This window comes from Bufo gargarizans, chromosome 3, assembly GCF_014858855.1.
Source record: "Bufo gargarizans isolate SCDJY-AF-19 chromosome 3, ASM1485885v1, whole genome shotgun sequence".
Classification (NCBI taxonomy): Eukaryota; Metazoa; Chordata; class Amphibia; order Anura; family Bufonidae; genus Bufo; species Bufo gargarizans.
The window spans coordinates 346,800,689-346,828,037 of record NC_058082.1 but is presented as its reverse complement, the minus strand read 5'-3'; the positions used below and the strand labels follow the sequence as shown (position 1 = coordinate 346,828,037).

General features: G+C 44.9%; 1 protein-coding gene across 1 annotated transcript in view; it reads right to left on the bottom strand.

The window, feature by feature from the left end:
• Positions 1-7,099: 7,099 nt before the first annotated feature.
• The window catches only part of LOC122932978 (angiopoietin-2-like), a 116,789-nt gene continuing 96,539 nt past the window's right edge, over positions 7,100-27,349 (bottom strand). Inside the window, exons 7-9 of the mRNA XM_044287679.1 lie at positions 26,745-26,911; positions 11,919-12,049; positions 7,100-9,955 (exon numbers count right to left, since the gene is read on the bottom strand). Coding sequence (XP_044143614.1) covers positions 9,795-9,955; positions 11,919-12,049; positions 26,745-26,911 — 459 coding nt within the window. The 3' untranslated portion in view covers positions 7,100-9,794. The remainder of the gene's footprint in view (positions 9,956-11,918; positions 12,050-26,744; positions 26,912-27,349) is intronic.

Genomic DNA, 27,349 nt, shown 5'->3' with positions numbered 1-27,349 from the left:
CCAGGGAAGGCCCAGCACCACCGGAGTGGGAAGCCCCTCCAGAACATAACATGAGAGCATCTCGTTATGGTGGTCTCCTACCCGAAGGTGTAAGTTATGGACAATGTGGGTGAGGTTTCTCTGAGACAGAGGAGCAGAATCAATAGCGAATATGGGAATGGGTCTCTGTAACGTACAGAGAGACAAACCCATAGTGCAGGCAAAATGGGCATCTATCAAATTTACCCCTGCTCCACTGTCTAGAAAGAAAGAAACAGTCTCTGTCTTATCACCAAAAATAATAACCGCTGGCAACACAAATTGCGATGTACGTATGGAGGAAACGTATACCCCCCGGCTGACATCCTCCACACAGCCTGGGGTTAGTAGTTTTCCGACGGTTTTTTTGTTTCTGAGGAAAGAAGGACAGACGTTAATGAAATGACACCTCTCCCCACAAAAAAAACAACCCCCACGCCTACGGCGAACCTCAGGAGGACGGACCTGACGAGTAGTTCCTCCTAGCTGCATAGGCTTGTCTTTGTCCGTACAGACTAACTGCTGCTTGGGAGGGGTTACCAATGGCTCCGGTTTTTTCAACCTGTCCCTAAGGCGTCTATCTATACGGATAGAAAGGGTCATAACTGCATCAAGGGAAAAGGGGGTCTCATACAATGCAAGCGCATCCTTAACCCTTTCAGATAACCCAGAGCAGAACTGACTCCTGAGAGCCGGGTCGTTCCATTGGGTATCCGTAGCCCACCTACGGAAGTCAGAGCAATACTCCTCTACCGGCCGCTCTCCTTGTAGGAGTCTCCGTAATTTTGATTCAGCCAGTGTGACTCGGTCAGGGTCGTCATATATGAGACCCAAGGCCCCGAAAAACTCATCCACTGACCGAAGAGCCTGGGAATCAGTAGGTAAAGAGAACGCCCAGGACTGCGGGTCCCCCTGCAGCAGGGAAATAACAACACCCACCCGCTGTTCTTCATTACCAGAGGAGTAAGGACGCAGTTTAAAGTATAGTTTACAGGCCTCACGGAACGTCAAAAACTTGTCCCTTCCCCCAGAAAATCTGTCAGGGAGAGGGACCTTGGGTTCCGCAACAACCTGGTTACCAGTAGCAACCGCTGGGCTTGCGGTCTGTTGTAATTGCTGCTGTTGCTGGAGGACCGACGCCTTCAATCCTGCCACCTCCAAAGACAGGCCATGAAATTGTTCGGACAGAGCAGCAATTGGATCCATACTGGATTCTAAGTAGGTAAAAAATTTTTTTTTTTTTTTTACCTACACAAAAATAAGGGCCAGATATAATGTAATGACCGGCGTCACGCACAGGGAGGAAAACAGGGAAAGCCCTGCCCAAGGGAGAGGGAAAGGTGGTGACCCCTAACTCACCTTGCAGCTGGCACCTGCCTGCCCTGACGTCCCTAGACGGGTTCCTCACCCGTGCGGCGATCACGTGCCTAAACCCTGGCTTTCCCTGAAATGAGCCCTAGATAATGAACGGGCCGGTGGGATCGCTAGTCCTCACCACTGCACTAAGAGGGAAACACCAGGGAGAGGACAGACAAACACAAACACCCAGGTGGACGGCAACAATTGTCCACAAAGGTCCAACAGGGATCCGGAGGGTAGCGTTCTAAGGCAACACTCAGAGAACGCAGCAACACAGCTCCAGTGGGTCAGAATAGATGTCCAGGCAGGAAGCTCTATATCTGGCAACCAGAGAAGTGTGAGAGGGGAATATAAGGAGGATTGGGAGTGCTGGACAAGGAACAGCTGAGAGAAGGAGCTACGGATCCCTGAGTGAGCCAAAAGGGTTTGTAAAGCAAACCCAGAAAGCTACAATAAGTAAACATCCCTATCTGACAGAGCGTGCAGCCAACCGCTGCGACCTCCTGACCCCGGGTACAACGGAGTCAGGCGTGGCTCTTGACACCCTCGTGACAGTAGCAAAGTTGAAGAACACGGAAGCCATTCTTCAGGCTATGCAGGGTTCTACTGATCCATGGCTGCAGGCTCAGAATTGTGTAGCAAACCTGATCGGTACCAAAAAGGAAAAGGAAAGGCAAGTATGCTCTGATTTTTGCTGCTGGGTGGATAGCGGATAAATATCAGGAGTCTTGTAGGCTGAAGCTGAGTTTGGAAGGAGAAGTGGAAGATTTAAAAGTGGAAATTCTTAAATTGAGACCTCTTGTCCAGCAGGCAGCTGAAGTTAGCGCCAATTATGAATGTACTGTGAGGTGTAATACTGAGCTGTGCAAGGAAAATGAAAGTTTTTCTGAAAGCCTGACGAAACAACCGTTGGAGAGTAATGTGTCTGGGGTTAGAGGCAATGTATGGGCTGTAAGCAGGGATAAGTCTGAGGATTGTGGTTTAGATAGTGGATCTGAATCAGGGATGGATATGGACAATGTGTCTGACCCTGGAGTTAGATGTGTTATCATAAGGCCAGAAGATTCCTCAGATGAGTCCGTGGTAAGCGGACTCAATACAGATAGTAGTGGACAGCCAAGGTCATTTATCAATGAAGCGGATTTTAAATCACAATATGAGAACGGTTAAAATGTGAAAATGTGAAGCTCAGAGAGGAAAGAAACCGGTTTTGGGACCTTGTGATGTTAAGTCCTGCTTCTCTGGTCAAATGAATCTGAAGCTGTTTGGGGCTGGGCAAATTAACATTTCAATTACTGGGTGGGTAGAAGTTCTCCTGTACGGTTTCAGGGGAACCCTCCGAGACATTGTTTTGTTAATTCAGCCCTAAGGTTTGCTTTTGTATGAGTTTTGGGTTTTAAGTTAAAATTAACTTTTTACTGAATCTCAATGTATGTAATCAAGTTTTTTTTCCTTTTTTATTTTTCTGTTATTTTTGTCTATTTTTGTTTGGGTATTTCTTTGATTAATTTACAATTACATTTTTATTTTTTTACCAACCCATTTTTATTTTTAGTCCATTATTAATTTTTTCCTTTTTTCATATTTTGGTGCTTTTCTCTTTTTCTTTCTTTTTCTCTCTCGCTCCCTCTCTTTTCTGTGGGAACTTCTGTCTGAATTCAAGGGTTGCTGCTGAGTGGAGGTTTTTGATCAGTCACTGCAAAAATGGCTTCGTGTGCTGTTCAGCTTGACTATATAGAATCATATCGGCAAAGGAAAGTGAGTTGATGAGCATTTTTTTTTTAAGGAGACAAGGTGATATATATCACCCGGGCATACCAATAGCTGTGTGAGTAACCCCATTCCCCACAGGAATACTGTGTGTTTGTTTCCTGTGCACCCTTCGTCCCCACAGAAGGTACTGTGTGTTCTCTGTGCATCCCTCGTCCCCACAGAAGGTGCTGTGTGTTCTCCGTGCACCCCTTTTTCCACTCCAGGTCAATTGGAAGCCCTATCCTGTGGTCAGGTCACTATTCAGAGCCAAAACCGAGGCTGGTATATCTCATTAGGAGACTCAGAGGGCCGCCGTGTGTCGACGAGAGCCCTTTTCCTCACACTGATTACTCCTTTTCCTGAGGTCTAACTAGGGTGAACGGAGTCCGTGTGTCAGTGCCAGAAACCCTAGGGCAACTCAGAGGCGAACGAAGGGGATTAACAGCCGTCCGGCGTAGGTCGCGGGACAATTCCTTGCGTAGATCACGGGAAAATTCCTTGCGTAGGTCGCAGGAAACTTTATGCTCGAGCATGGGTTTAGGGAAATTTAGGGATCAGAAGGGTACCACTTCTGACTATAGAACAGCCAAGCAGTACATGAAATCCATCTATGGAGGAGGAGTTGTTAAGCCCCTCAAAGATTGGCACCAAGGGACTGTAGGTTCAGAGTGGACCATCCCCAAAGAAGGGACCTTTGAGGTCATATGCAAATATCACGTATATAAACGTATTGCAGTCGTGAAGGGGCTAATAAGGCATTTGAAGAGAATATAACAATTTTGGATGATACCTTTTTAGAACTCTATATTATGCCGTTCCATACTGTGTAGGGACATGAACATTTAACAAGAGAATGGTAATGCTAAGGTATCGACTTATTCATATTAATTCAGAAGTAGTAGCAGAGAACGGCACAACAAAGTGTTATAAGAAAAGATGCTCCAGCATACAACAGACATGTCAGGGTTGGAGACATCCTCTTTAACATAAAAGTGCCTTGAAAAATTATTCATACCCCTTGAACTTTTCCACATTTTTTCACGTTTTTAAAACTTGAAAATTGCTGCTCACAGACAATCTCCATCCAATCTGACTGAGCTGGAGCTATTTTGCAAAGAAGAATGGGCAAAAATGTCAGACTCTAGATGTGCAAAGCTGGTAAGGACATACACCAAAAGACTTGCAGCTGTAATTGCAGTGAAAGGTGGTCCTACAAAGTACTGATTCAGGGAGATGAATACAAATGCACACCAACCACACTTTTCAGATTTTTATTTATTATAAATTTCAAAAACCATGTATCAATTTCTTTTCACTTCACACCTTCTATAAGTTTGGTGGAAAAGTTCAAGGGATATTAATACTTTTTCAAGGCATCGTATTTACACACATAAGGCACTGTATGGTCCAAAATTGATGTGGGTGAATATGATCCAAAATTGATGTGGGTGAATACGATCCAAAATTGATGTGGGTGAATACGATCCAGAATTGATGTGGGTGAATTACGATCCAAAATTGATGTGGGTGAATAAAACAAGCGATTAGCGATAAACAAATTTATTATAGCTTGATTCGAGTCCGATTCATTTGAATCAGTGGACCAAACTTTCAGGATAACATGCAAAACTGGATAGACAAATGTCTTTTTTCGGCCTTATATACTGTTACTTTGTAAATCAAATGTCCCTAAAACACACTCTCTCGCCTCCCAAATTGGATCACACATGGTTTGTTAGAAACAGAACTTCTTGAGAAATTAGAGTTGAATTTCCAAAGTTTAGAATTGATTTCTCTACAAGTGGTATAAAGCAGGACCATCAATATAAAGAAAGGAGTAAACAGTTGTAGAAGTTCAGAGATAAAGGAGAGTGTGAAAATTTCAGTTGCTCTCTAATAGAGATTTGGTCCATAGTTGTGATGTCCCCACCAGGTCTGAGGGCACATTTCTTAAAGGGGATAACTAAAAGATTTTTGCCTTCCTCCTTATCAACTTGAAATTACAGGCTGAACTGGATGGATGTCTTTCTTTAGCCTTGCAAAATTGGGGTAATCTATCAAATTGGTATGCAGAAAAACTGGCTTAGTTGCCTATAGCAACCAATCAGATTCCACCTTTCATTTTTGACAACTCCTTTGGAAAATGAAAGATGGAATCTGATTGGTTGCTATGGGCAACTAAGCCAGTTCTACTTTACACCAGTTTGATAAATAACCCCATATTTTACTCCACCAATCAGTCATCTCCTGTCCTATGGATAAGGGATAACTTGAAAATTTGGCATAACCCCTTTAATAGATGAAAAATTAAACAAATCCATGTGACACATTGTGCTCAGCGATTCTGAATTGTTGTCTTTTCTATCTGACACAAAATGGGGATTATACCTCACAGCTACTATTCATTCAAATAATAAGCTAAAGGTATTAAATAAGTATTAGAGCAAAGGAAATTGCATTGGAATCTATGTATATAAAGAAGGACGTATGTACGTATGTATGTATATATGTATGTTCCGCAATCACTCAAAAACACAACCATCGATTTCAACTAAACTTGGTATACACATCTCTTGCTACCTGGAAAGAAATCTTGTAGGGGTCACAGCTGTCTAGCACGTACCGTTCCTGAGATATTCCCCCCCCCCAAAAAAAAAAAATGGCATGTCACATGACCTACCTTAGCCAATAGAAGCCTGCAGGTCTTTCTCTTTTATATCCTAACTGCCATATACACGCTCACATGTCCCTTATCAGCCAATAGAAGCTTAGATCCTTAGCCGACAGGTATTTAAAAAATGAAGGTAAAAATCAACTTCTGTCAGCTGCTTGGGTGGGAGGGACAGTGACTTTCTCCCTGCAGCTCACGTTCAGACAGCACAGTGAGATATTCCCAAAAAATGCATTAGTCAATAGAAGCCTGGTCACATGACTCTTATCAGTCAATAGAAGCTTGCAGGCTCTTAGTCTCCACATACACACAGTTTTACACCAGGTTTCCATAACAACCCAGCCATTTTTCTTCACTGCTGTAGGTCAGCTTTAAAGGGGCAGGGCACTGTGGATGACACTGTTCAAAAGAACATCCCTGAGGATAGGGAGTCTGAAAGCCAGACTGTCCAGCCTAAAACCGGACCTCTGGCCACCTGAGGGTCAGGCTGCTGTGGAGGTCACAGTTAAGGGGACGGTCCGCTATGGAGGACAGTGTTAAGGGGCAGATTGCTGTAGAGACCACTGTTAAGGGGACGGGGTGTTGTGGAAATCACTGTTAAGGAGATGGGGTACTGTAAAGGTCAATAATAAAGGGGGGCCACTGTGGAGGTCACTGTTAAGGGGGCGGGATGCTGTTTAGGTCACTGTTAACGGGGCGGGATGCTGTCGAGGTCACTGTTAAGGGGGTGGGCACTGTGGAGGTCTCTGTTAAGGGAACAGGGAACTGTGGAGGTCACAGTTAAGGGGACGGTCCGCTATGGAGGTCAGTGTTAAGGGGTAGGGTGCTGTAGAGGTCACTGTTAAGGGAGATACTGTTGATATATTTTAATAACATTCACAAACATTAAATGAAATAGATGAAATATACCAGTGCAAAGCTGGGTCCTTTTTTGGTAGCCTGGGTGCCACCAGGCTACCAAAATTAAAGCACAGCTAAATTAAACAGCACACTAGAGGGTCTAGTAGACCGTTTTAATAGTAGGTTAGATAGAAATAAGGTATCACTAAGTTTAAAAACTACTAATAAAAGTTATATTTTAATGTTAAAAGTGCACATGTCAAGAGCAGGCAAATCAGTAGTCTTGTACTAAATGTAAAAAGGGTGCTGTAGAGGTCACTGTTGATATTTTTTAATAACATTCACAAACATTAAATGAAATAGATGAAATATACCCGTGCAAAGCCGGGTCCTTCTGCTAGTATAAATTAGTGTACTGTATATAATAAATATAGATCAAATATGACACAACTCTTCATGTGACACAGTAAAAGGTATTTATTAAAGGGATTGCCTGATAAAACTAATCTTGAAATACCTTCTTAACAGAGGTGATCTAAAATAGCCACAGAAACTGCAGTTACCAGAAGACATATGTACTGTAACTGACATACACTTTAATTGATCAGGTGGATATTGATCAAACAATAGTTTCAGCGGTGTCTGCTGCATTTCTCGCAATCACCTCCTATCCCCCATATCGAGATGCTGTAATTGGTATTTTTTGCCATTTTACATGATAGGGTATGCAGCTGACTGACAAATCCTGGTGTGTTTGCATATCATTTAATAGCACAGTAATACAAACATAATACAACAAAAACTGACAAATATTTGGAATGAAAATAGGCACAATAGAACATATTCTTGTTAGAAAATGACTCTTGGTACAGATATAAAACATCCACAAGCATAAATATCTCAGCATTTCTATGACTGGCACTAATTCACACAAATTCACAGCAATCTACTGTGATTACACCCATTTCAGTCGGAAATCAGGTATATTTTAATAATATAAGTACAATTCTAGTTAAATGGTGGTTCTTCTAATGAAAAATCACTTTTTAAAGTGCATCTGTCAGCAGATTTGTACCTATGAAACTGGCTGGCCTGTTGTATGTGCGCTTGGCAGCGGAAGGCATCTGTGTTGGTCCCATGTTCATATGTTCCCACATTCCTGAGAAAATAAACCTCTAGGAGCAATGGTGCTATCCCTACCCCCTTCCGGCACTTTGATTAACAGGGCCAGACATGATCATGTTTACATTGCCCGCCCCTGCCAAACAAAGTTGAGAGGGCACAGCAGGTGCAGAGAGAGCAGAAGCTGTAGGTCCTAGAGGCTCATTTGCAAACAGGGGAGGATTGGCCATAGACCTTACAGGGAAATTTCCTGGTGGGCTGATGCTCAGCGGGCTTCCCAAGCCTTCCTGTCTGGTGCTGGCCTGGTACATAATGAGCTCTCAGCTGTAATTAACGTTGTGAGAATCAGGTACCCATCCACTGACCGCACATGTCCTTCTAAATTCAGCTGCAGTGGCCTGCACCTAACGTCCTAAGCTTCCTGCTCCATTTCTTAATCAGAGACAACTGGAGGAGAAGGAGAACAGAAAATGGCAGCTATTGATGGTCAACACAGAGGGAAAGCTTTTGGGGCAATATATATTGATGCACTGTGGTATATGGTATTTAGCGCTAGCGTATTGCTGATTCCATCCGACTAGTTGCCCCACCTGCTATCAATTTAAACACTCCTACAACATGGGGCCACGTTAAGTTTCCAATCCAACCCTGTTTGTATATATTAAAACATGGGGCGTGGCGGTGGTCAGGCATTTGAGTAGGTTACTTTATTGGGTGGTTTTGCTTTGGATTAAATTTACCACTTGGATTTTACATTTGTAGCAATTTCCAATCATGTGTATCTAATGTATATGCTATATTATAAATCAGATCTATTTTCCTCGAAGAATCTCTATATAAATAAATTATATTATATCAAATCATACTATACGCTTTTTACGCCTTAGGACTATTACTTTTAATATGAGATTTTAATTGTTTTTTAATCTATTATAATTATTTTTGCTTATACTAATGAAATTAATTTATATTGCAACGATTGCCATACTTCTAGTGTGGTTACACATTGTTTTATAATAACTCCATATGCTTTGTATCAGTTACATATGCCAAACACACATGTAACAACAGGTCAGATACAAATCTACTGACAGACACCCTTTAAGATCCATGCAGTTTTATATTTGACTTATTTCTCTTTTATATTGGATATACATGTAGATACAAAATTAAGTTGTCACTTCACATGAATGTTTTTCCAATAGTCTAAGGTAAAAAGGTCATTTTGAAGAGATAAATATGAAAAACCTTGTCTTGTCTCGAAGGTTAATCTTCATCTGTTATCACACACAAAAATCTTGGATATCATAAATTATTACCAAAGCAATACAGAACCTTTGAGAGTTTTAGCCTTCTTAGTCTGGTTCTAAAAGATCCATTTTCTAAGAGTCTGAGTGGGAGAGACTTCCAGTTTATGTTGACCCAAGGGGCTTGACATTGCATGTAGCACCAGATTTCAACACACTCAAGCAGAAGTATGTATGAACAGATTGAGAAGTACGTGACTATGTATGATATAACCACTTTTAAATTCTTAGCTTCCCTGAGAGACCACCCCAGACAGATGTAAATTGTTATATGAATTGGTTTCAATTATTACATATGAATGTCGACATGCCTAGCATGACCTTTAATTCCAGAAGCTGCATTATTTAATTGGTTGATCTAGTTGTGAAATGGCAGTGGTATATCATCCTGAGGAAGTATCATTTGTATTTCATACCTCACTCAAGAAAAGTAATCCTGCATCTAGTTGTGTTCTACGCAATCACTGGTGGTCATGAGAAGGAACTTTTCCTAGTACAGTGCAGATAAAATTGTGAAGCCCATTCTTTTCCATGTGTCAGTTCAACATTTCCACCTTATACTCTTGTAAATGTATTTCTGATGATAAAGAGACACTGGTCCGTTTGCATGGTATAGTCATCAATACATGGCCATTACTGGTCCAGACCATTTTAGGTTCATTTTCCATTCCCAAAAGAAAGATATAATTCTTATCCATGTTTTCAAACCCAAAGTGACAACCAGCTCAGTAGTCTATAGGACGGATCAACATGGAGACAGACTTCAGACCATGGCTGGGTCCCTTCCAATAATGCCACTTGATACTATTGAACTTGGGTGGACCAGAAACACTTTTGTAATAGATGCCGTTTAAATTGGATGGGCCACAGGCATCAAACCACCATCCTAGGGAAGGATAAGTCTTTGTTAGGAGAGGTAACACAAACATTCATGTTAATGACTTTCTGGAAATTGTATATTGCACAATTAGGGTACAGTAATATATATAAATGGTATTATTCAGGTGTAAACCTAGTCTAAGGGCCCTTACACAAGACCATTTTACTTGTTGGAGTTGTACACATCCATAATACTGTGCCCACACAAGTGTATGAGGGATTTAGGTTTAGATTTCATACAGAGGCATACAACAGTTATTTTATAGAGGATTCTGTACAAATCTGACAGAAAATAGGCCATAGCATTTTTCATAAGCTTCCATATACAGTGGATATAAAAAGTCTAAACACCCCTGGTAAAATGTCAGGTTTGTTGAAAAAATGAGACAAAGATAAGTCATTTCAGAACTTTTTCCACCTTTAATGTGACCTATAAACTGTACAATTCAATTGAAAAACAAACTGAATTATTTCAGGAAGAGGGAAGAAAAAATATTAAAATAAAATAATATGGTTGCATAAGAGTGCACACCCTTAAACTAATACTTTGTTGAAACACCTTTTGATTTTATTACAGCACTCAGTCTTTTTGGGTATGAGTCTATCAGCATGGCACATTTTGACTTGGCAAGATTTGCCCACTCTTCTTTGCAAAAGCACTCCAAATCTGTCAGATTGCGAGGGCATCTCCTGTGCAGAGCCCTCTTCAGATCACCCCACAGATTTTCTATTGGATTCAGGTCTGGGCTCTGGGCCATTCCAAAACTTTAATCTTCCTCTGGTGAAGCCATTCCTTTGTTGATTTGGATGTATGCTTTGGGTCGTTGTCATGCTAAAAGATGACATTCCTCTTCATGTTCAGCTTTCTAGCAGAAGCCTGAAGGTTTTCCCTCTAGCTTAACTAAGGCCCCAGTTCCAGCTGAAGAAAAACAGCAGCCAAAGCATGATCCTGCCACCACCATGCTTCACTGTGGGTATGGTGTTCTTTTGGTGATGTGCAGTGTTGTTCAACCTTGGTTTCATCAGACCATAACACCTTTTCCCACATGCTTATGGGAGACTTCAGATGTGTTTTTTCAAAATGTAGCCTGGCTTGGATGTTTTTCTTCGTCAAAAAAAGGCTTTCGTCTTGCCACTCTACCACATAGCCAAGACATATGAAGAATACGGGAGATTGTTGTCACATGGACCACACAGCCAGTACTTGCCAGATATTCCTGCAGCTCCTTTAATGTTGCTGTAGGCCTCTTGGTAACCTCCCAGACCAGTTTTCTTCTTGTCTTTTCATCAATTTTGGAGGGACGTCCAGTTCTTGGTAAATGTCACTTTTGTGCATATTTTCTCCACTTGATAATGTCTGTCTTCACTGTGTTCCATGGTATATCTGCCTTGTAAATTCTTTTGTACCCTTCTCCTGACTGATACTTTTTCACAATAAGATCTCTCTGATGTTTTGGAAGCTCTCTGTGGATCATGGCTTTTGCTGTGGGATGCGACTAAGAAAATTTAAGGAATGACCAACTAGAGCAGCTGAACTTTATTTGGGGTTAATCAGAGGCACTTTAACTGATGGCAGGTGTATGTTAACTCGTATTTAACATGATTTTGAATGTGATTGCTTAATTCTGCTGTGATTGCTTAATTCTACAGCTACATCCCCAGTTATAAGAGGGTGTGCATACTTATGCAACCACATTATTTAAGTTTTTTTTAAGATTTCAGTTTGTTTTTCAATTGAGTTGTACAGTTTATAGGTCACATAAAGGTGGAAAAAGTTCTGAAATGATATATCTTGACCTGACAACATTTCACCAGGGGTGTGTAGACTTTTTATATCCACTGTATACAAAGGTATTCATACATATGAAATCCAATAGAATCTGCATGGCAGCACACAGAGGCCATCCAGGCTCCATGCCTGTTGGGTACAATAAGCCATGGGTGTGTTATTATAGATACCATAAATTTACCTCCTGTTGCATACTGAGCACATTTGCAGGTGCATCCATCATTATCTACATCCTTGGTGCTGAAGTCGGTTCCTGGGGGGGCAAAACTACTTGTCCGCCCTGCAGTTCCACTGTATCCTTTGACACCTAGCCTACAGAAAAAAATGATTTGGGCATTGAAAACAAGTGTCAAGTACTGTATGTTTTTTAGTCAATTTTATCCTTTGTAAATTTTAACTATCCTATAAATCAAATATATCAGTAATATAACCATATTTTACTGGTGTTATTTATTGAAACTCATTTTGGTGTAGAATTACAATGAAATTGTAGTTCTAACCTATGGTCTACATAAGTAAGACAGTAAGAAGTGCACCTTGTATGAAAAATGCAGAAAGTTGTATGGCTCTCAGTTACCTTAGTGAATGAGTCCACAGACCTCGAACATTTACCCTATGGTTGTATTCACAGAGGTAATTTATGGTCAAGTAGACTAAAGCCTAATTCACACGTCAGTGCTTTGGTCAGTGATTTCCATCAGTGATTGTGAGCCAAAACAAGGATTGGAGCCTCCACAGACAGAAGGTATAAGGGAAAGATCTGCACCTGTTCTGTGTTTAAAGCCATACCTGGTATTGGCTCAAAATCGCTGATGAAAATCACTGATCAAACACTGACTGTGTGAATAAGGCATAAGGAGTAAGAGCTCACAGTTCATTGTGGTTGTGCTCTGGTTCAGAAAAGCATTCCATTAAGTAGTCTGATGGCTGTGTATACGTTTTTTTTTGTTCTCTCACCCTTCTGTGATAATATTTGGGCTGCAGAACTATTGCAGGTTCACTTCCTCTGGGATGCAGCATCAAAGCTTTCAGTATAGTCTGATGTCTGTCAAAAGACAAAGGCAGATCATGCCCGGTACAGATGTGCCAAGCCAATCCAAATACCCTGTGACATTTCCAGTTGTTTGTCTAGAATATTGTTTGCCTCAGATGAGGAAAAAAAACAAAAAGGCTGATTTCCAATCCATACACAAACATGTCCTGTTTGTCTTGAAGTGAGCCAGGAGGCTTCCATAAGTCTGCCAGTTATGACTTCCCTACCCATCAGGCTGTGTGTGCATGCTGCACTAAACTAAACTAAATCATAAGAGCCACTAAAGAGATTGTGCAATTTTGTATTAATCCGACATTTTCTCAGATCTAGCATTCTAGAAGACTAGAAATCTACAGGGCTCTGTCATTTGAAACAATTCATCTGCTAATAAATTATACAGAATACATACAAAGTATACTGTCTCTCTCTCTCTCTCTCTCTCTCTCTCTCTCTCACTATATATATACAGTACAGACCAAAAGTTTGGACACACCTTCTCATTCAAAGAGTTTTCTTTATTTTCATGACTATGAAAATTGTAGATTCACACTGAAGGCATCAAAACTATAAATTAACACATGTGGAATTATATACATAACAAAAAAGTGTGAAACAACTGAAAATATGTCATATTCTAGGTTCTTCAAAGTAGCCACCTTTTGCTTTGATTACTGCTTTGCACACTCTTGGCAGTCTTTTGATGAGCTTCAAGAAATGGTTTTCACTTCACAGGTGTGCCCTGTCAGGTTTAATAAGTGGGATTTCTTGCCTTATAAATGGGGTTGGGACCATCAGTTGCGTTGTGGAGAAGTCAGGTGGATACACAGCTGATAGTCCTACTGAATAGACTGTTAGAATTTGTATTATGGTAAGAAAAAAGCAGCGAAGTAAAGAAAAACGAGTGGCCATCATTACTTTAAGAAATGAAGGTCAGTCAGTCCAAAAAATTGGGAAAACTTTGAAAGTGTCCCCAAGTGCAGTCACAAAAACCATCAAGTGCTACAAAGAAACTGGCTCACATGCGGACCGCCCCAGGAAAGGAAGACCAAGAGTCACCTCTGCTGCGGAGGATAAGTTCATCCGAGTCACCAGCCTCAGAAATCGCAGGTTAACAGCAGCTCAGATTAGAGACCAGGTCAATGCCACACAGAGTTCTAGTAGCAGACTGTCATGGAACCATGAACCAGACGTACAACAAGAGATAAGTGGAAAATAAGAAGGTTTTATTGAAGAGCAAGCCGTAGCAAAGTCCGAACGGATGGCTAAACCGAAGCAGGGTCTTGCGGAGACAGAGGTCAGGAACCAGAAGGGTAGTCAGACGAAGCCAGGAACAGGAACCAACGGGGTAGTCAGACGAAGCCGGAATCAGGAACCAACGGGGTAGTCAGACGAAGCCGGAATCAGGAACCAACGGGGTAGTCAGACGAGGCCAGGATCAGGAACCAGAAGCAGCAGCAGTCTTGGAAGCATGTGAACACAGGAGGACCAAGCAAGGAACTGAAGCCACAGACCTCCTATATATATGAGCTAGGCATCCAGCTCCTCCCAGTGGGAAGGAGGAGCCGCAGGGTGGGAGGCTACAAGAAAACCCAGAAACCAAGATGGCCGCCAGCACATGTCAAACGAAGGGAACAGCAAGGAGGTAAGACCATGACAGTACCTCCCCCTCAAGGGCCCCTCCTCCGCGGAGTAAGGAACGGTTTCTGAGGGAAGCGTGCGTGGAAGGCTCGGAGCAAGACAGGAGCATGGACATCTGCGGAGGGAACCCAGGAACGCTCCTCTGGACCATAACCACGCCAATGGACCAAAAACTGCACCCGGCCGCGGACCAGGCGTGAGTCCAGGATATTGCTCACCTCATACTCCTCACGATTGCCCACTTGGACCGGACGAGGCCGAGGAATCGAGGAAGTGAAACGATTACACACCAGTGGCTTCAACAGGGAGACATGAAACACGTTGGAGATCCGCATGCCAGGAGGAAGCGCAAGGGCATAGGCTACCGGGTTTACCCTGCGAAGCACTCGGAAGGGACCAACAAAGCGAGGCGCCAGCTTGGGAGTGGGCACTCGAAGGTTGAGGTTGCGGGTGGACAACCATACGCGGTCTCCGACCTGGTAGGAAGGAGCGGGCGCTCGTCTGCGATCAGCCTGGAGTTTCTGGCGCTGCGCAGAGACCTCAAGGGACCTCTGGATCTGTACCCAAGAAGCACGTAGGACGGAAAGGTGATCCTCCACAGCCGGAATATCCTGGGGAGAGAATACCTCCGGTAACACGGCAGGTTGGAACCCATAATTGGCCATGAAGGGAGACGTCCCAGAGGAAGAGTTCACCGCCGTGTTCCTGGCAAACTCAGCCCAAGGCAGGAGGTCAACCCAATTGTCTTGGTGATCGGAGACATAGCAACGAAGGAATTGCTCCAAGGCCTGATTGGATCGTTCTGCGGCCCCATTGGACTGAGGGTGGTAGGCCGAGGAGAAAGAGAGATGAATCCCCAACTGGGAGCAAAAGGCGCGCCAGAACCTGGACACAAACTGACTCCCCCGATCCGACACAATCTCCTTGGGCAAACCGTGCAACCGGAAGACCTCCCTGGCAAAAATCGAGGCCAACTCTTGTGCAGAGGGTAACTTCTTGAGAGGAACACAGTGGCACATTTTGGAAAACCGATCCACAATCATGAGAATGACCGTATGGCCTCGGGATGCAGGGAGGTCCACAATGAAATCCATCCCCAGGTGTGACCATGGACGCTCCCCGGTGGCTATGGGTTGCAAAAGGCCCAACGGAAGGTGCCGAGGGGACTTACTCTGGGCACAAACGGAGCATGCCGCTACATATGCGGCGATGTCGGAACGTAGAGAAGGCCACCAGAACAGACGTGAAACCGCCCAGGACAGCTGATTCTTTCCAGGGTGCCCCGCGGCCTTGGAGTTATGGTAGGTTCGCAACAACCGAGTGCGCAACTCCTCAGGCACAAAACATCTGCCGTTGGGTCTCCCAGAGGGAGCACCAGATTGAGCCGCCAAAATCTGCTCACCCAGAGGAGAAGTCAGGCTGGTGCGAATAGCGGCCAGGATCTGATTCGGGGGTATGACCGTAGTCGGAATCGACTCCTCCCCGGACAGCTCGGAGTACTGCCGTGATAAGGCATCCGCTCTGATGTTCTTGGAGCCGGGTAGGTAGGAGACCACGTAATTAAAACGTGACAAGAACAGAGCCCATCTGGCCTGACGTGGTGTCAATCTCTTGGCCTCAGAGAGGTAGGTCAGATTCTTGTGGTCCGTCAGGATGAGAACCGGAACCACCGAGCCCTCGAGCAAGTGCCTCCATTCTTTAAGGGCCTGCACGATGGCCAATAACTCCCTGTCACCAATCTGATAGTTGCACTCCGCGGAAGACAGTTTCCGGGAGTAAAACCCACAAGGAAGCAGAGGACCCTCTGGTGTTCTACGCTGAGACAGGAGGGCGCCTACTCCCGTCTCAGACGCGTCCACCTCGAGGACAAAAGGCAACCCAGGGTTGGGATGCGACAGAATCGGAGCCGACACAAAGGCGGACTTTAGAGCCTCAAAAGCTCGGATGGCCTCGAGCGGCCAGACCTGAGGATTACTGCCCTTCCTGGTCAGATCCGTGAGAGGCTTGGCTAGCATGGAAAAGTCCCTGATGAACTTCCGATAATAATTGGCGAAGCCCAAAAAGCGCTGCAGGGCACGAAGCCCACTGGGCTGGGGCCACTGTAAGACAGCCGAAACCTTCTCAGGATCCATGGAGAACCCCTCAGCGGAAATGATGTAACCTAAGAAGGTTACCTGGGATCGGTGAAATTCGCATTTCTCAAGCTTACCGAACAGCTTGTTCTCTCGTAAGCGTTGCAACACTCGTCTGACATCCAGAATGTGGGCCTCCATGGATGCAGAATATACCAAGATGTCATCCAAATAGACCACCACACACTGCTGCAACAGGTCACGGAAAACATCGTTGATGAATTCCTGGAAGACTGCGGGCGCATTGCACAACCCAAAGGGCATAACCAAGGATTCATAATGACCGGTCCTGGTGTTAAACGCGGTCTTCCACTCATCGCCCGCCTTGATCCTTACCAGGTTATATGCCGCCCTCAGGTCGAGTTTGGTAAAGACCGTGGCCCCTTTGAGGCGATCGAACAGCTCGGAAATCAAGGGTATCGGGTAAGCGTTCTTGATCGTGATGCGATTGAGACCCCTGTAATCGATGCAAGGCCTCAACTCGCCGCCCTTCTTTTTCACAAAGAAAAATCCAGCCCCTGCCGGGGACGAGGATTTGCGAATGTGTCCGCGTGAAAGCGCCTCCCTCACGTACTCCTCCATGGCCTCATTCTCCGCTACCGACAGTGGATAGACTTTGCCACGAGGAGGAACGGCACCGGATTGTAACTCTATGGCACAATCGTATGGGCGGTGCGGAGGTAGGGCAACCGCGCGCACCTTATCGAATACATCCCGGTACTCTTCGTATTCAGGAGGCAACAGAGAGTCCGAGGAAGTACACAGCAACTTGACAGGCCCATGGATGCAACTAGCCCCACACTGCGGTGACCACGAGAGGATCTCGACCGATCTCCAATCGAAAGTCGGATTATGCTTCTGGAGCCAGGGGTACCCCAAGACCACCGAGTAGTGTGGAGACGAAATAACCTGGAGACAGACCGACTCTCTGTGAACGGCACCAATGGCCATCCCCACTGGAAGGGTCTCATGAGTCACGTGTGGCGGCAGAAGGGGTCTGCCGTCTATCGCCTCAAGAGCCAGTGGGGAACCTCGAGGCTGCAGAGGAATGGAATTGGCGGCAACGAACACTCTATCAATGAACAAACCACCAGCACCAGAGTCCACCAACGCCTGGGTCGTCACCGAGCCCCCGACCCAGGAGAGGACAACCGTGATCAGTGGTTTGTCAACACGGGAAACCGGGGACGAGGAGACTCCACCCAAGATCTGCCCCCGACAGGACCTCAGGTGCGAGCGTTCTCCCGGACGGTTCGGACATGCCAACCGAAAATGCCCACCGAGACCACAGTACATGCATCGGCCCTCGCGTCTCCGGAGTACCCTCTCCCCCTCAGACAGGCGAGCAAACCCCCGCTGCATGGGTTCACCCCCAGACAAGTCATCCCCAGGAGGCGTGGGAGGAGAGGGAGGCACGGGTGGGACAGCAAACGTAGGCGCCAATCTGTTAGGAGACCTCCGCAGGCTCTCCTTAAAGGAAGGTCTCTCCCTGAGTCTGGTGTCAATCAAAATCAGGAAAGAAATAAGAGACTCGAGCTCCACTGGTAGGTCCTTAGCTGCAACCTCATCCTTCAAGGCATCCGAGAGACCATGAGAGAAAGCAGCGACCAGAGCCTCATTATTCCAGCCCACCTCTGCTGCCAGGGTACGAAACTCAATGGCGTATTCAGCTACGGATCGTGAACCCTGTCTGATGGACATAAGGAGCTTCGCAGCAGAGGCAGCACGAGCCGGCACATCGAATACCTTCCGAAGAGAAGCAACAAAACCGGAAAACTCGGCAACCACCGGATTGTTGTTCTCCCATAAAGGGCTGGCCCAGGCCAAGGCCTTGTCCGAGAGCAGCGAGATCAAGAAGCCCACCCTTGATCTCTCAGTAGGAAAGGCATGTGGCAGCAACTCGAAGTAAATGCCCACCTGGTTAAGGAAACCTCGGCACTGAGTTGGCTCTCCCCCAAAGCGCTGTGGAAGGGGGGCAGAACCGGTCATACCCTGAAACACCACAGGCGCAGCAACAGGTGTCAGGGTAGACTCTGGCGCAACAACCGGAGCGGCAGTAGGAGCGGGCCCAGGAGCGACAACCGACCCATCGGCAACGGAAGCTAAATGAGCCGTGCGTTCAAGCAGGGTTTGCAACGCCACAGCGAACCGACCCAACAGGTGATCCTGCTGATCAAGTCTGGCAACCAGCGTAGGTAGCGAGGGTGGCCCTGTACCGTCAGAATTCATGGCTTGGTCCTAATGTCATGGAACCATGAACCAGACGTACAACAAGAGATAAGTGGAAAATAAGAAGGTTTTATTGAAGAGCAAGCCGTAGCAAAGTCCGAACGGATGGCTAAACCGAAGCAGGGTCTTGCGGAGACAGAGGTCAGGAACCAGAAGGGTAGTCAGACGAAGCCAGGAACAGGAACCAACGGGGTAGTCAGACGAAGCCGGAATCAGGAACCAACGGGGTAGTCAGACGAAGCCGGAATCAGGAACCAACGGGGTAGTCAGACGAGGCCAGGATCAGGAACCAGAAGCAGCAGCAGTCTTGGAAGCATGTGAACACAGGAGGACCAAGCAAGGAACTGAAGCCACAGACCTCCTATATATATGAGCTAGGCATCCAGCTCCTCCCAGTGGGAAGGAGGAGCCGCAGGGTGGGAGGCTACAAGAAAACCCAGAAACCAAGATGGCCGCCAGCACATGTCAAACGAAGGGAACAGCAAGGAGGTAAGACCATGACACAGACACATCTCTAGAACAACTGTTAAGAGGAGACTGTGTGAATCAGGCCTTCATGGTAGAATATCTGCTAGGAAACCACTGCTAAGTACAGGCAACAAGCAGAAGAGACTTGTTTGGGCTAAAGAACACAAGGAATGGACATTAGACCAGTGGAAATCTGTGCTTTGGTCTGATGAGTCCAAATTTGAGATCTTTGGTTCCAACCACCGTGTCTTTGTGTGACGCAGAAAAGGTGAACGGATGGACTCTACATGCCTGGTTCCCACCGTGAAGCATGGAGGAGGAGGTGTGATGGTGTGGGGGTGCTTTGCTGGTGACACTGTTGGGGATTTATTCAAAATTGAAGGCATACTGAACCAGCATGGCTACCACAGCCTCTTGCAGCGGCATGCTATTCCATCCGTTTGCGTTTAGTTGGACCATCATTTATTTTACAACAGGACAATGACCCCAAACACACCTCCAGGCCGTGTGAGGGCTATTTGACCATGAAGGAGATTGATGGGGTGCTGCGCCAGATGACCTGGCCTCCACAATCACCAGACCTGAACCCAATCGAGATGGTTTGGGGTGAGCTGGACCGCAGAGTGAAGGCAAAAGGGCCAACAAGTGCTAAGCATCTCTGGGAACTCCTTCAAGACTGTTGGAAGACCATTTTAGGTGACTACCTCTTGAAGCTCATCAAGAGAATGCCAAGTGTGTGCAAAGCAGTAATCAAAGCAAAAGGTGGCTACTTTGAAGAACCTAGAATATGACATATTTTCAGTTGTTTCACAATTTTTTGTTATGTATATAATTCCACATGTGTTAATTCATAGCTTTGATGCCTTCAGTGTGAATCTACAATTTTCATAGTCATGAAAATAAAGAAAACTCTTTGAATGAGAAGGTGTGTCCAAACTTTTGGTCTTTACTGTATATATATATATATATATATATATATATATTTTTTTTTTTTCATTTAGTAAAATCATGTAGTTCCATATTTTACATATGATTATTAAAGCTGGGTGATCAGTTAGCTGTCCATTTAAATTTTAGGGTGTATTTCATCATGACAAACCCCTTTTTGATGATGATGGCCAGCTGATTGACACAATCCGGCCAGCAACCAATATCATCAGTTGTGGCTAGCTAGCCTATCGACAATGGTTGTCTTTGTTTAACCACCTCCGGACCGCCTAACGCACATGTGCGTTCCGGAGGTGGCAGGGCTGCGCACAGTCACGCATATACGCGTCATCTCGCGAGACGCGAGATGACGCGAGTATGCGCCCGCGCGTGCGCAGTTCGCGCCGGCATTTCTTTCAGGACCATTTCGTCAGCAACCTGCCAGCCAATGATCGTGGCTGGCAGGTTGCTGATTTTTAAAAAATCCAATCAAAGTGCCAGATAGCAGATCATATTTGTAAATATGATCTGTTATATGGCTGCCTGCTCCTCTGCTGGTTCTTTTCGTCGGTTGGATCCAGCAGAGGAGCAGGCTTCACAGTGAGTACACCAACACTACACTATAGCCCCTGATCACCCCCCTGAACCCCAATTAACCCTTTGATCACCTCTTTGATCACCCCCTGTCAATCACAAGTGAAAAGAAAAAAGTGATCAGTGCAAACTGTCACTTTTTTTTTTCACTGTTATTGACCGTTAGGTTTTAGGTATAGTTTAGGTCCCTTGGTTAGGTAGTTAGCGATCAGTTAGCGCCCAGCCCACCGCACCGCAGTCCGTTATTCGCTGATTAGCGTATCGCTAATCAGCATTTGTACTTTTATAGTATCTGAAAGTGATCAAAACTGATCACGGTCAGATCTATAATAGTACTAGTGTCACTTTAGCTCGCCCTCCACCCAAAACGCAGTGTTTGCCCGATCAGGCCTGATCGGTCGCCCACACGTGCGTTCGCCCACACCCGCCCCACCGCAGTGACAAAAAAAAAATTTTTTTTTGATCACTGCACATTCACTTTACACGCACTGCGGCGATAAAAAAATCAGTTTTGATATTTTTTATCAACCGCAGCGGCCTCCGGTACTTCGCTAGCCTCCCCTTTGTAAGACAGGCTTGCTTTTTTTTTCTTGGGTAGTCTCAGGGAATACCCCTAAATTTAGTTGCCCACATGTCAAACAGGGGGTATTCTTCTGAAGAGGCCTACAGGCTTCTGACCCAGTCGGATGAGGAGTGGGAACCCTCATCTGATGAATCCAGCGGGTCAGAATACGAACCTGTAGAAAGCAGTGGCTCTCTGACCCAAAGTTCGGACGAGGAGGCTGAGGTCCCTGATAGCACCAGGCGTACCCGGCCCCGTGTCGCTAGACCGCAGGTTGCGCAGGATCCGCTTCAAGAGCAGCAGAGTGGGGCTGGTGCTGTCGGATTACGTGGTGAGGCATACACCAGCAGCCCAGCCCTCCCTGGACCTAGTACCAGCACTGCCGTACAACCTGGTGAAGTAGCGAGCACCAGAAGGGCAGTTGAAGCTGGTACGGTGGCACGTGCAGTAGTGACCCCGTCGCAGCCACCGCAAAGACGTGCCCATAGAGCCCCTAGAATCCCAGAGGTGCTGGCAAACCCTGATTGGCAGTCCCCAACTTCAGCCGCACCTGTAGTTTTCCCTTTCACTGCCCAGTCTGGAGTTCGGGTTGAGACGGCTCAGATCGGTTCGGCCCTGGGATTTTTTGAGCTGTTCTTGACTGCGGAGCTTTTAGACATAGTTGTGGCCGAAACAAACAGGTATGCCACACAATTTATCACCGCTAACCCGGGAAGCTTTTATGCCCAGCCTTTCCGGTGGAAACCAGTCCAAGTTTCCGAACTTAAAACTTTTCTGGGCCTCCTCCTCAACATGGGCCTGACAAAAAAACATGAATTGCGGTCATATTGGTCCACGAACCCGATTCATCACATGCCCATGTTCTCTGCTGCCATGTCCAGGGCACGTTTTGAGGCCATCCTGCGGTTCCTGCACTTTAGTGACAACACCGCCTCCCGTCCCAGGGGCCACCCTGCTTTTGACCGGCTCCACAAAATTCGGCCCCTCATAGACCATTTCAACCAGAAATTTGCAGATATTTATACCCCAGAGCAAAACATCTGCATAGACGAGTCCCTGATACATTTTACCGGGCGCCTTGGCTTCAAGCAATACATCCCAAGCAAGCGCGCCCGGTATGGGGTCAAATTGTATAAGCTCTGTGAAAGGGCCACAGGCTATACCCACAAATTTCGGGTCTATGAGGGAAAAGATCAGACCCTGGAGCCGGTCGGTTGCCCTGACTACCTGGGGAGCAGTGGGAAGACAGTTTGGGACTTGGTGTCACCCTTATTCGGCAAGGGGTACCATCTTTATGTGGACAATTTTTACACAAGTGTGGCCCTCTTTAGGCATTTGTTTCTAGAACGGATTGGCGCCTGTGGTACCGCGCGAACTAGTCGCGCGGGCTTCCCCCAACGGCTCGTTACCACCCGTCTTGCAAGGGGGCAGAGGGCCGCACTGTGTAACGAAGAACTGCTCGCGGTGAAATGGAGAGACAAGCGTGACGTTTACATGCTCTCCTCCATTCACGCAGACACGACAATACAAATTGAGCGAGCAACCCGTGTCATTGAAAAGCCCCTCTCAGTCCACGACTATAACCTCCACATGGGAGGGGTCGACTTCAATGACCAGATGTTGTCTCCGTATTTAGTTTCCCGACGCACCAGACGCTGGTATAAGAAGGTGTCTGTATATTTAATTCAATTGGCTCTGTACAATAGTTTTGTTCTCTACAGTAAGGCTGGGAGAACTGGATCCTTCCTCAAATTTCAGGAAGAGATCATTGAGAACCTCCTGTATCCAGGAGGTTCCGTGGCCCCAACCACCAGTGTAGTTAGCCGTCTACACGAGCGACATTTCCCCAATGTCGTTCCTGGTACCTCAACCCAACCGTCACCCCGAAAAAGATGTCGTGTCTGTAGCAGGAGTGGAATAAGGCGTGACACCCGCTATTTCTGTCCTGACTGTCCTGACCACCCTGCCCTATGCTTTGGAGAGTGTTTCCGGAAGTACCACTCACAGGTACACTATTAGCATAGGGATCATCTCACCAGGACAGGCACACAGGGCTATTAGGGCCCATTCACTCACTGCTGCTGCAAACGTCTCCTTTCACATGGGACAAAGTGCATAACGCACTTCGCCACATCTTTGGGCGATTTGCGCTTTGCACATTGACCCATGGGGAAGGAGAGGTTTGTTCTATAAAGGTAAAAAAACAAAAAAAAAAACAAAAAAAAAAACAGGTTAAGCAAACAGGTTAATGTTTAGTTCCAAAAGTTAAAGTTACATGTTCTGTTCCAAAGTTAATAAAATTATTGCGTTGTGGCCTGTTTTTTTCATTTTTTTTTTTTTTGTCTTTTTACCTTCCAGGTGGACCAACCGATCTACTAGCTGCAGCACCGATGTGCATTCTGACAGAAGCATTGCGCTGCTGTCAGATTACACGCAAGTCGGTGTATGCGGCGCTGCAAGACGGGATTTTCTCCTCTGCAGTGACAGATACGTTTGCCGAGGCATACGAGCTGAGGAGGAGGCGGCGTTCCTATGCTTTGGCAAGCACTTTGTATGTATATATATATATAAAAAAAAAAAATCCCGGCAATGATTTATTCATCCACATCGATTGATGCGAATGGAGAAATCTGGTTTGCCAGGGCATACGAGCTAAGTGGGTATGGATGTAGGGCGGAGCTCCTATGTCCTGGCAGACGCCTTTCCCCTCCATTTTTTTTTTTTGGCAGAGATTTTTTCATCCACATTGATCGATGCGAATGAAGAAATCTGTGCCGTTCATTTTTTTCTTTCAGCCCAGAGGCTGAACGGAAAAAAAAATCTCATTACCTGTATGCTCAATATAAGGAGAATAGCAGAAACTCCTAATGCTGGCCATACATGTAATGATTGCGGAGACCCTCAAATGCCAGGGCAGTACAAACACCCCACAACTGACCCCATTTTGGAAAGAAGACACCCCAAGGTATTTGCTGAGGGGCATATTGAGTCCATGAAAGATTGAAATTTTTGTCCTAAGTTAGCGGAAAGTGAGACTTTGTGAGAAAAAACAAAAAAAAATCAATTTCCGCTAACTTATGCTAAAAAAAAAAAAATTCTTTGAACTTGCCAGGCCCCTCATTGGATACCTTGGGGTGTCTTCTTTCCAAAGTGGGGTCACATGTGGGGTATTTATACTGCCCTGGCTTTTTAGGGGCCCTAAAGCGTGAGAAGAAGTCTGGGATCCAAATGTCTAAAAATGCCCTCCTAAAAGGAATTTGGGCCCCTTTGCGCATCTAGGCTGCAAAAAAGTGTGACACATCTGGTATCGCCGTACTCAGAAGAAGTTGGGGAATGTGTTTTGGGGTGTCATTTTACATATACCCATGCTGGGTGAGAGAAATATGTTGGCAAAAGACAACTTTTCCCATTTTTTTATACAAAGTTGGCATTTGACCAAGATATTTATCTCACCCAGCATGGGTATATGTAAAATGACACCCCAAAACACATTCCCCAACTTCTCCTGAGTACGGCGATACCAGATGTGTGACACTTTTTTGATGCCAAGGTGGGCAAAGGGGCGCATATGCCAAAGTGCACCTTTCGGATTTCACCGGTCATTTTTTACAGATTTTGATTGCAAAGTACTTCTCACACATATGGGCCCCTAAATTGCCAGGGCAGTATAACTACGCCACAAGTGACCCCATTTTGGAAAGAAGACACCCCAAGGTATTCCGTGAGGGGCATGGCGAGTTCCTAGAATTTTTTATTTTTTGTCGCAAGTTAGTGGAATATGAGACTTTGTAAGGAAAAAAGAGAAGAAAAAAAAAATCATCATTTTCTGGGGTTTCACCTAGCGGGGCTGAAGTGGTTAAGAGCTGTCAGAATTATGGGGAAAAGCAAAGATGTCTAAAGTTAAAAAGAAAAGATGCCTGGCTCTGGATTTGATAAAATGGTAACTGCACATATACGCCACCTCTGTCTTGAAATAAATAGTCACCCTTAGGTCTGTGTAACTCTATTTCAGTGAATAGGGGGTAGTGTATGAACATTGTTCTCTTGAAGAGCCAGGACTCCTTCATTCTTGACCACCCTGAAATGTCAAGACAAGGCTTTTTTTTTTTTCATCAGAAAACCCTCAAAGGGGTTCTCCAGGAATTAAGAAAATGAAAATACTTACTATTACTTTATAATAAATATATATTCCCAAATACCTTTCATTAGTTATAATGGCTGGGGAACAATCATTAGCAGAAATAAATGGATGCCTTCCTATTAGTGCACACAAAACCTGTCCTAATCACACAGGAGGACAAGTTACTTCACAACACTCAGCTAAAAAGCTGCCTCATCCTCCTCTCTGCTCTTCTTGTCAGGGATTATTATCCTGAATACAGTTTAATATAATCTTCAGCTGAATGAATCTCTGTAGGAATGGAGTTCATAAGGAGACATGAAGTACAGAGAGGATGGAAAGGACAGACTGTGGTAATGTGAGGCTGTATTAATTCAGACTGCATACAAGTGCTGCTGCTCATTACCTCCATCCTCCTCTCTGTACTTAATGTCTCCTCATAAACTCCATTTCTACACCGATTTATCTGAAGATCTTATCAGCTATCTTCAGGATCCAATTACAAGTAGAGCAGAGACGATGAGGCAGATCTTTATCTCAGTGTTGTGAAGTAACATGTCCTGAAGTGTAATTAGGACATGTTTTGTGTGTACTAATAGGATGGTGGCCATTTTATATAAAATAAGCCATTATAACTACTAAAAGGGATTTTAGAATATATTTATAATAAAGTAATATTTAAGTATTTTCATTTTCTTAATTCCCAGAGAACCCCTTTAAGCTACACTTACACTGGACTAGTATCAGGACTATTATCATGAACAAACATTTGTACAAACACTTGTTCCTGATAACTGGCCCATTTAAAGGTACCACTGATTATCCCATAAATGAGCAAAATGCTTGGTCATCCATTGAATTAATCATTTTTCCAGACACCTAAATCATAGTTTCTGGGCAGCAGACCCTGCTGTGTAAACTGCACTTTACTGCCCAGAAATAATGAAAAGTATAAGGACGAGCAATTGCAGTAGCCCTCACTCATACTCATATAATGGAGGTGATCATTGCATGTTAATACAGGTCTTACCTCCACTGATGAGCAGGCATTTATTGGGAAGGAGCGGTCACTTTCCAATAATTGTCTGCTCATTCCGTATGATTAAATACACCCTTAGAATGCACTGTACTTACAAGGTCACATTTTAATAGAAAATAATATTTTTATATAAACTGTAAAACTGTTGAAAGGTAAACATACAGTAGACAAATGTGGCACTTACACATGTCCCTATAAAGAACACATAGCAGCCATATGATTTTTAGAATAGCCCCGATCCAAAAATGATATGAATAAATCTTACCTGTAATTATTTCCCTCACTACCCAAAGAGAAGACATCATATAGGGAGTATGCTTCATTCCCATCCCAGTCCTGTAACAGGATCCTCAGGGTGTATGAACCTTGAGATGTTAACTGGTGAACAAATTCATTTCCCAACCAGTATTCACCAGTGGGTGATCCAAAACCCTGTAAGGGATTATGTAATGTTATTTCTCAGATACGGTTTTCACATTTGTTGACATTTTTGCAATTAAATAAAATGTCTCAGATTATAGATTTTCTTCAAGAAATAGCGCCACACCTTCCCACAGGTTGTAAATGGTATTACCAGTAATAAAAAAGTCATGCTCGGTGCAATTCAGAATCTCAGTACACTTATGCATAATATTAATATGTGTCTGGTAAAGTGTTGTCAGGGCTTCATAAATATGGCAGTAAGCCTGAACACACATGCCTGTAAACCACATGTAGCTTGAGAAAGATCTGTGTGTCGAAACGTTGCTGTATTTTTTGGTGTGATCAAACACTGAGTTTTGATTCAAGATTAAGAGTGCCGTGACTTTCCTGAAGTTTTCGCTTCCCTACATTAGGAATATTGACAAAATGGGATATGGCATTATGGTA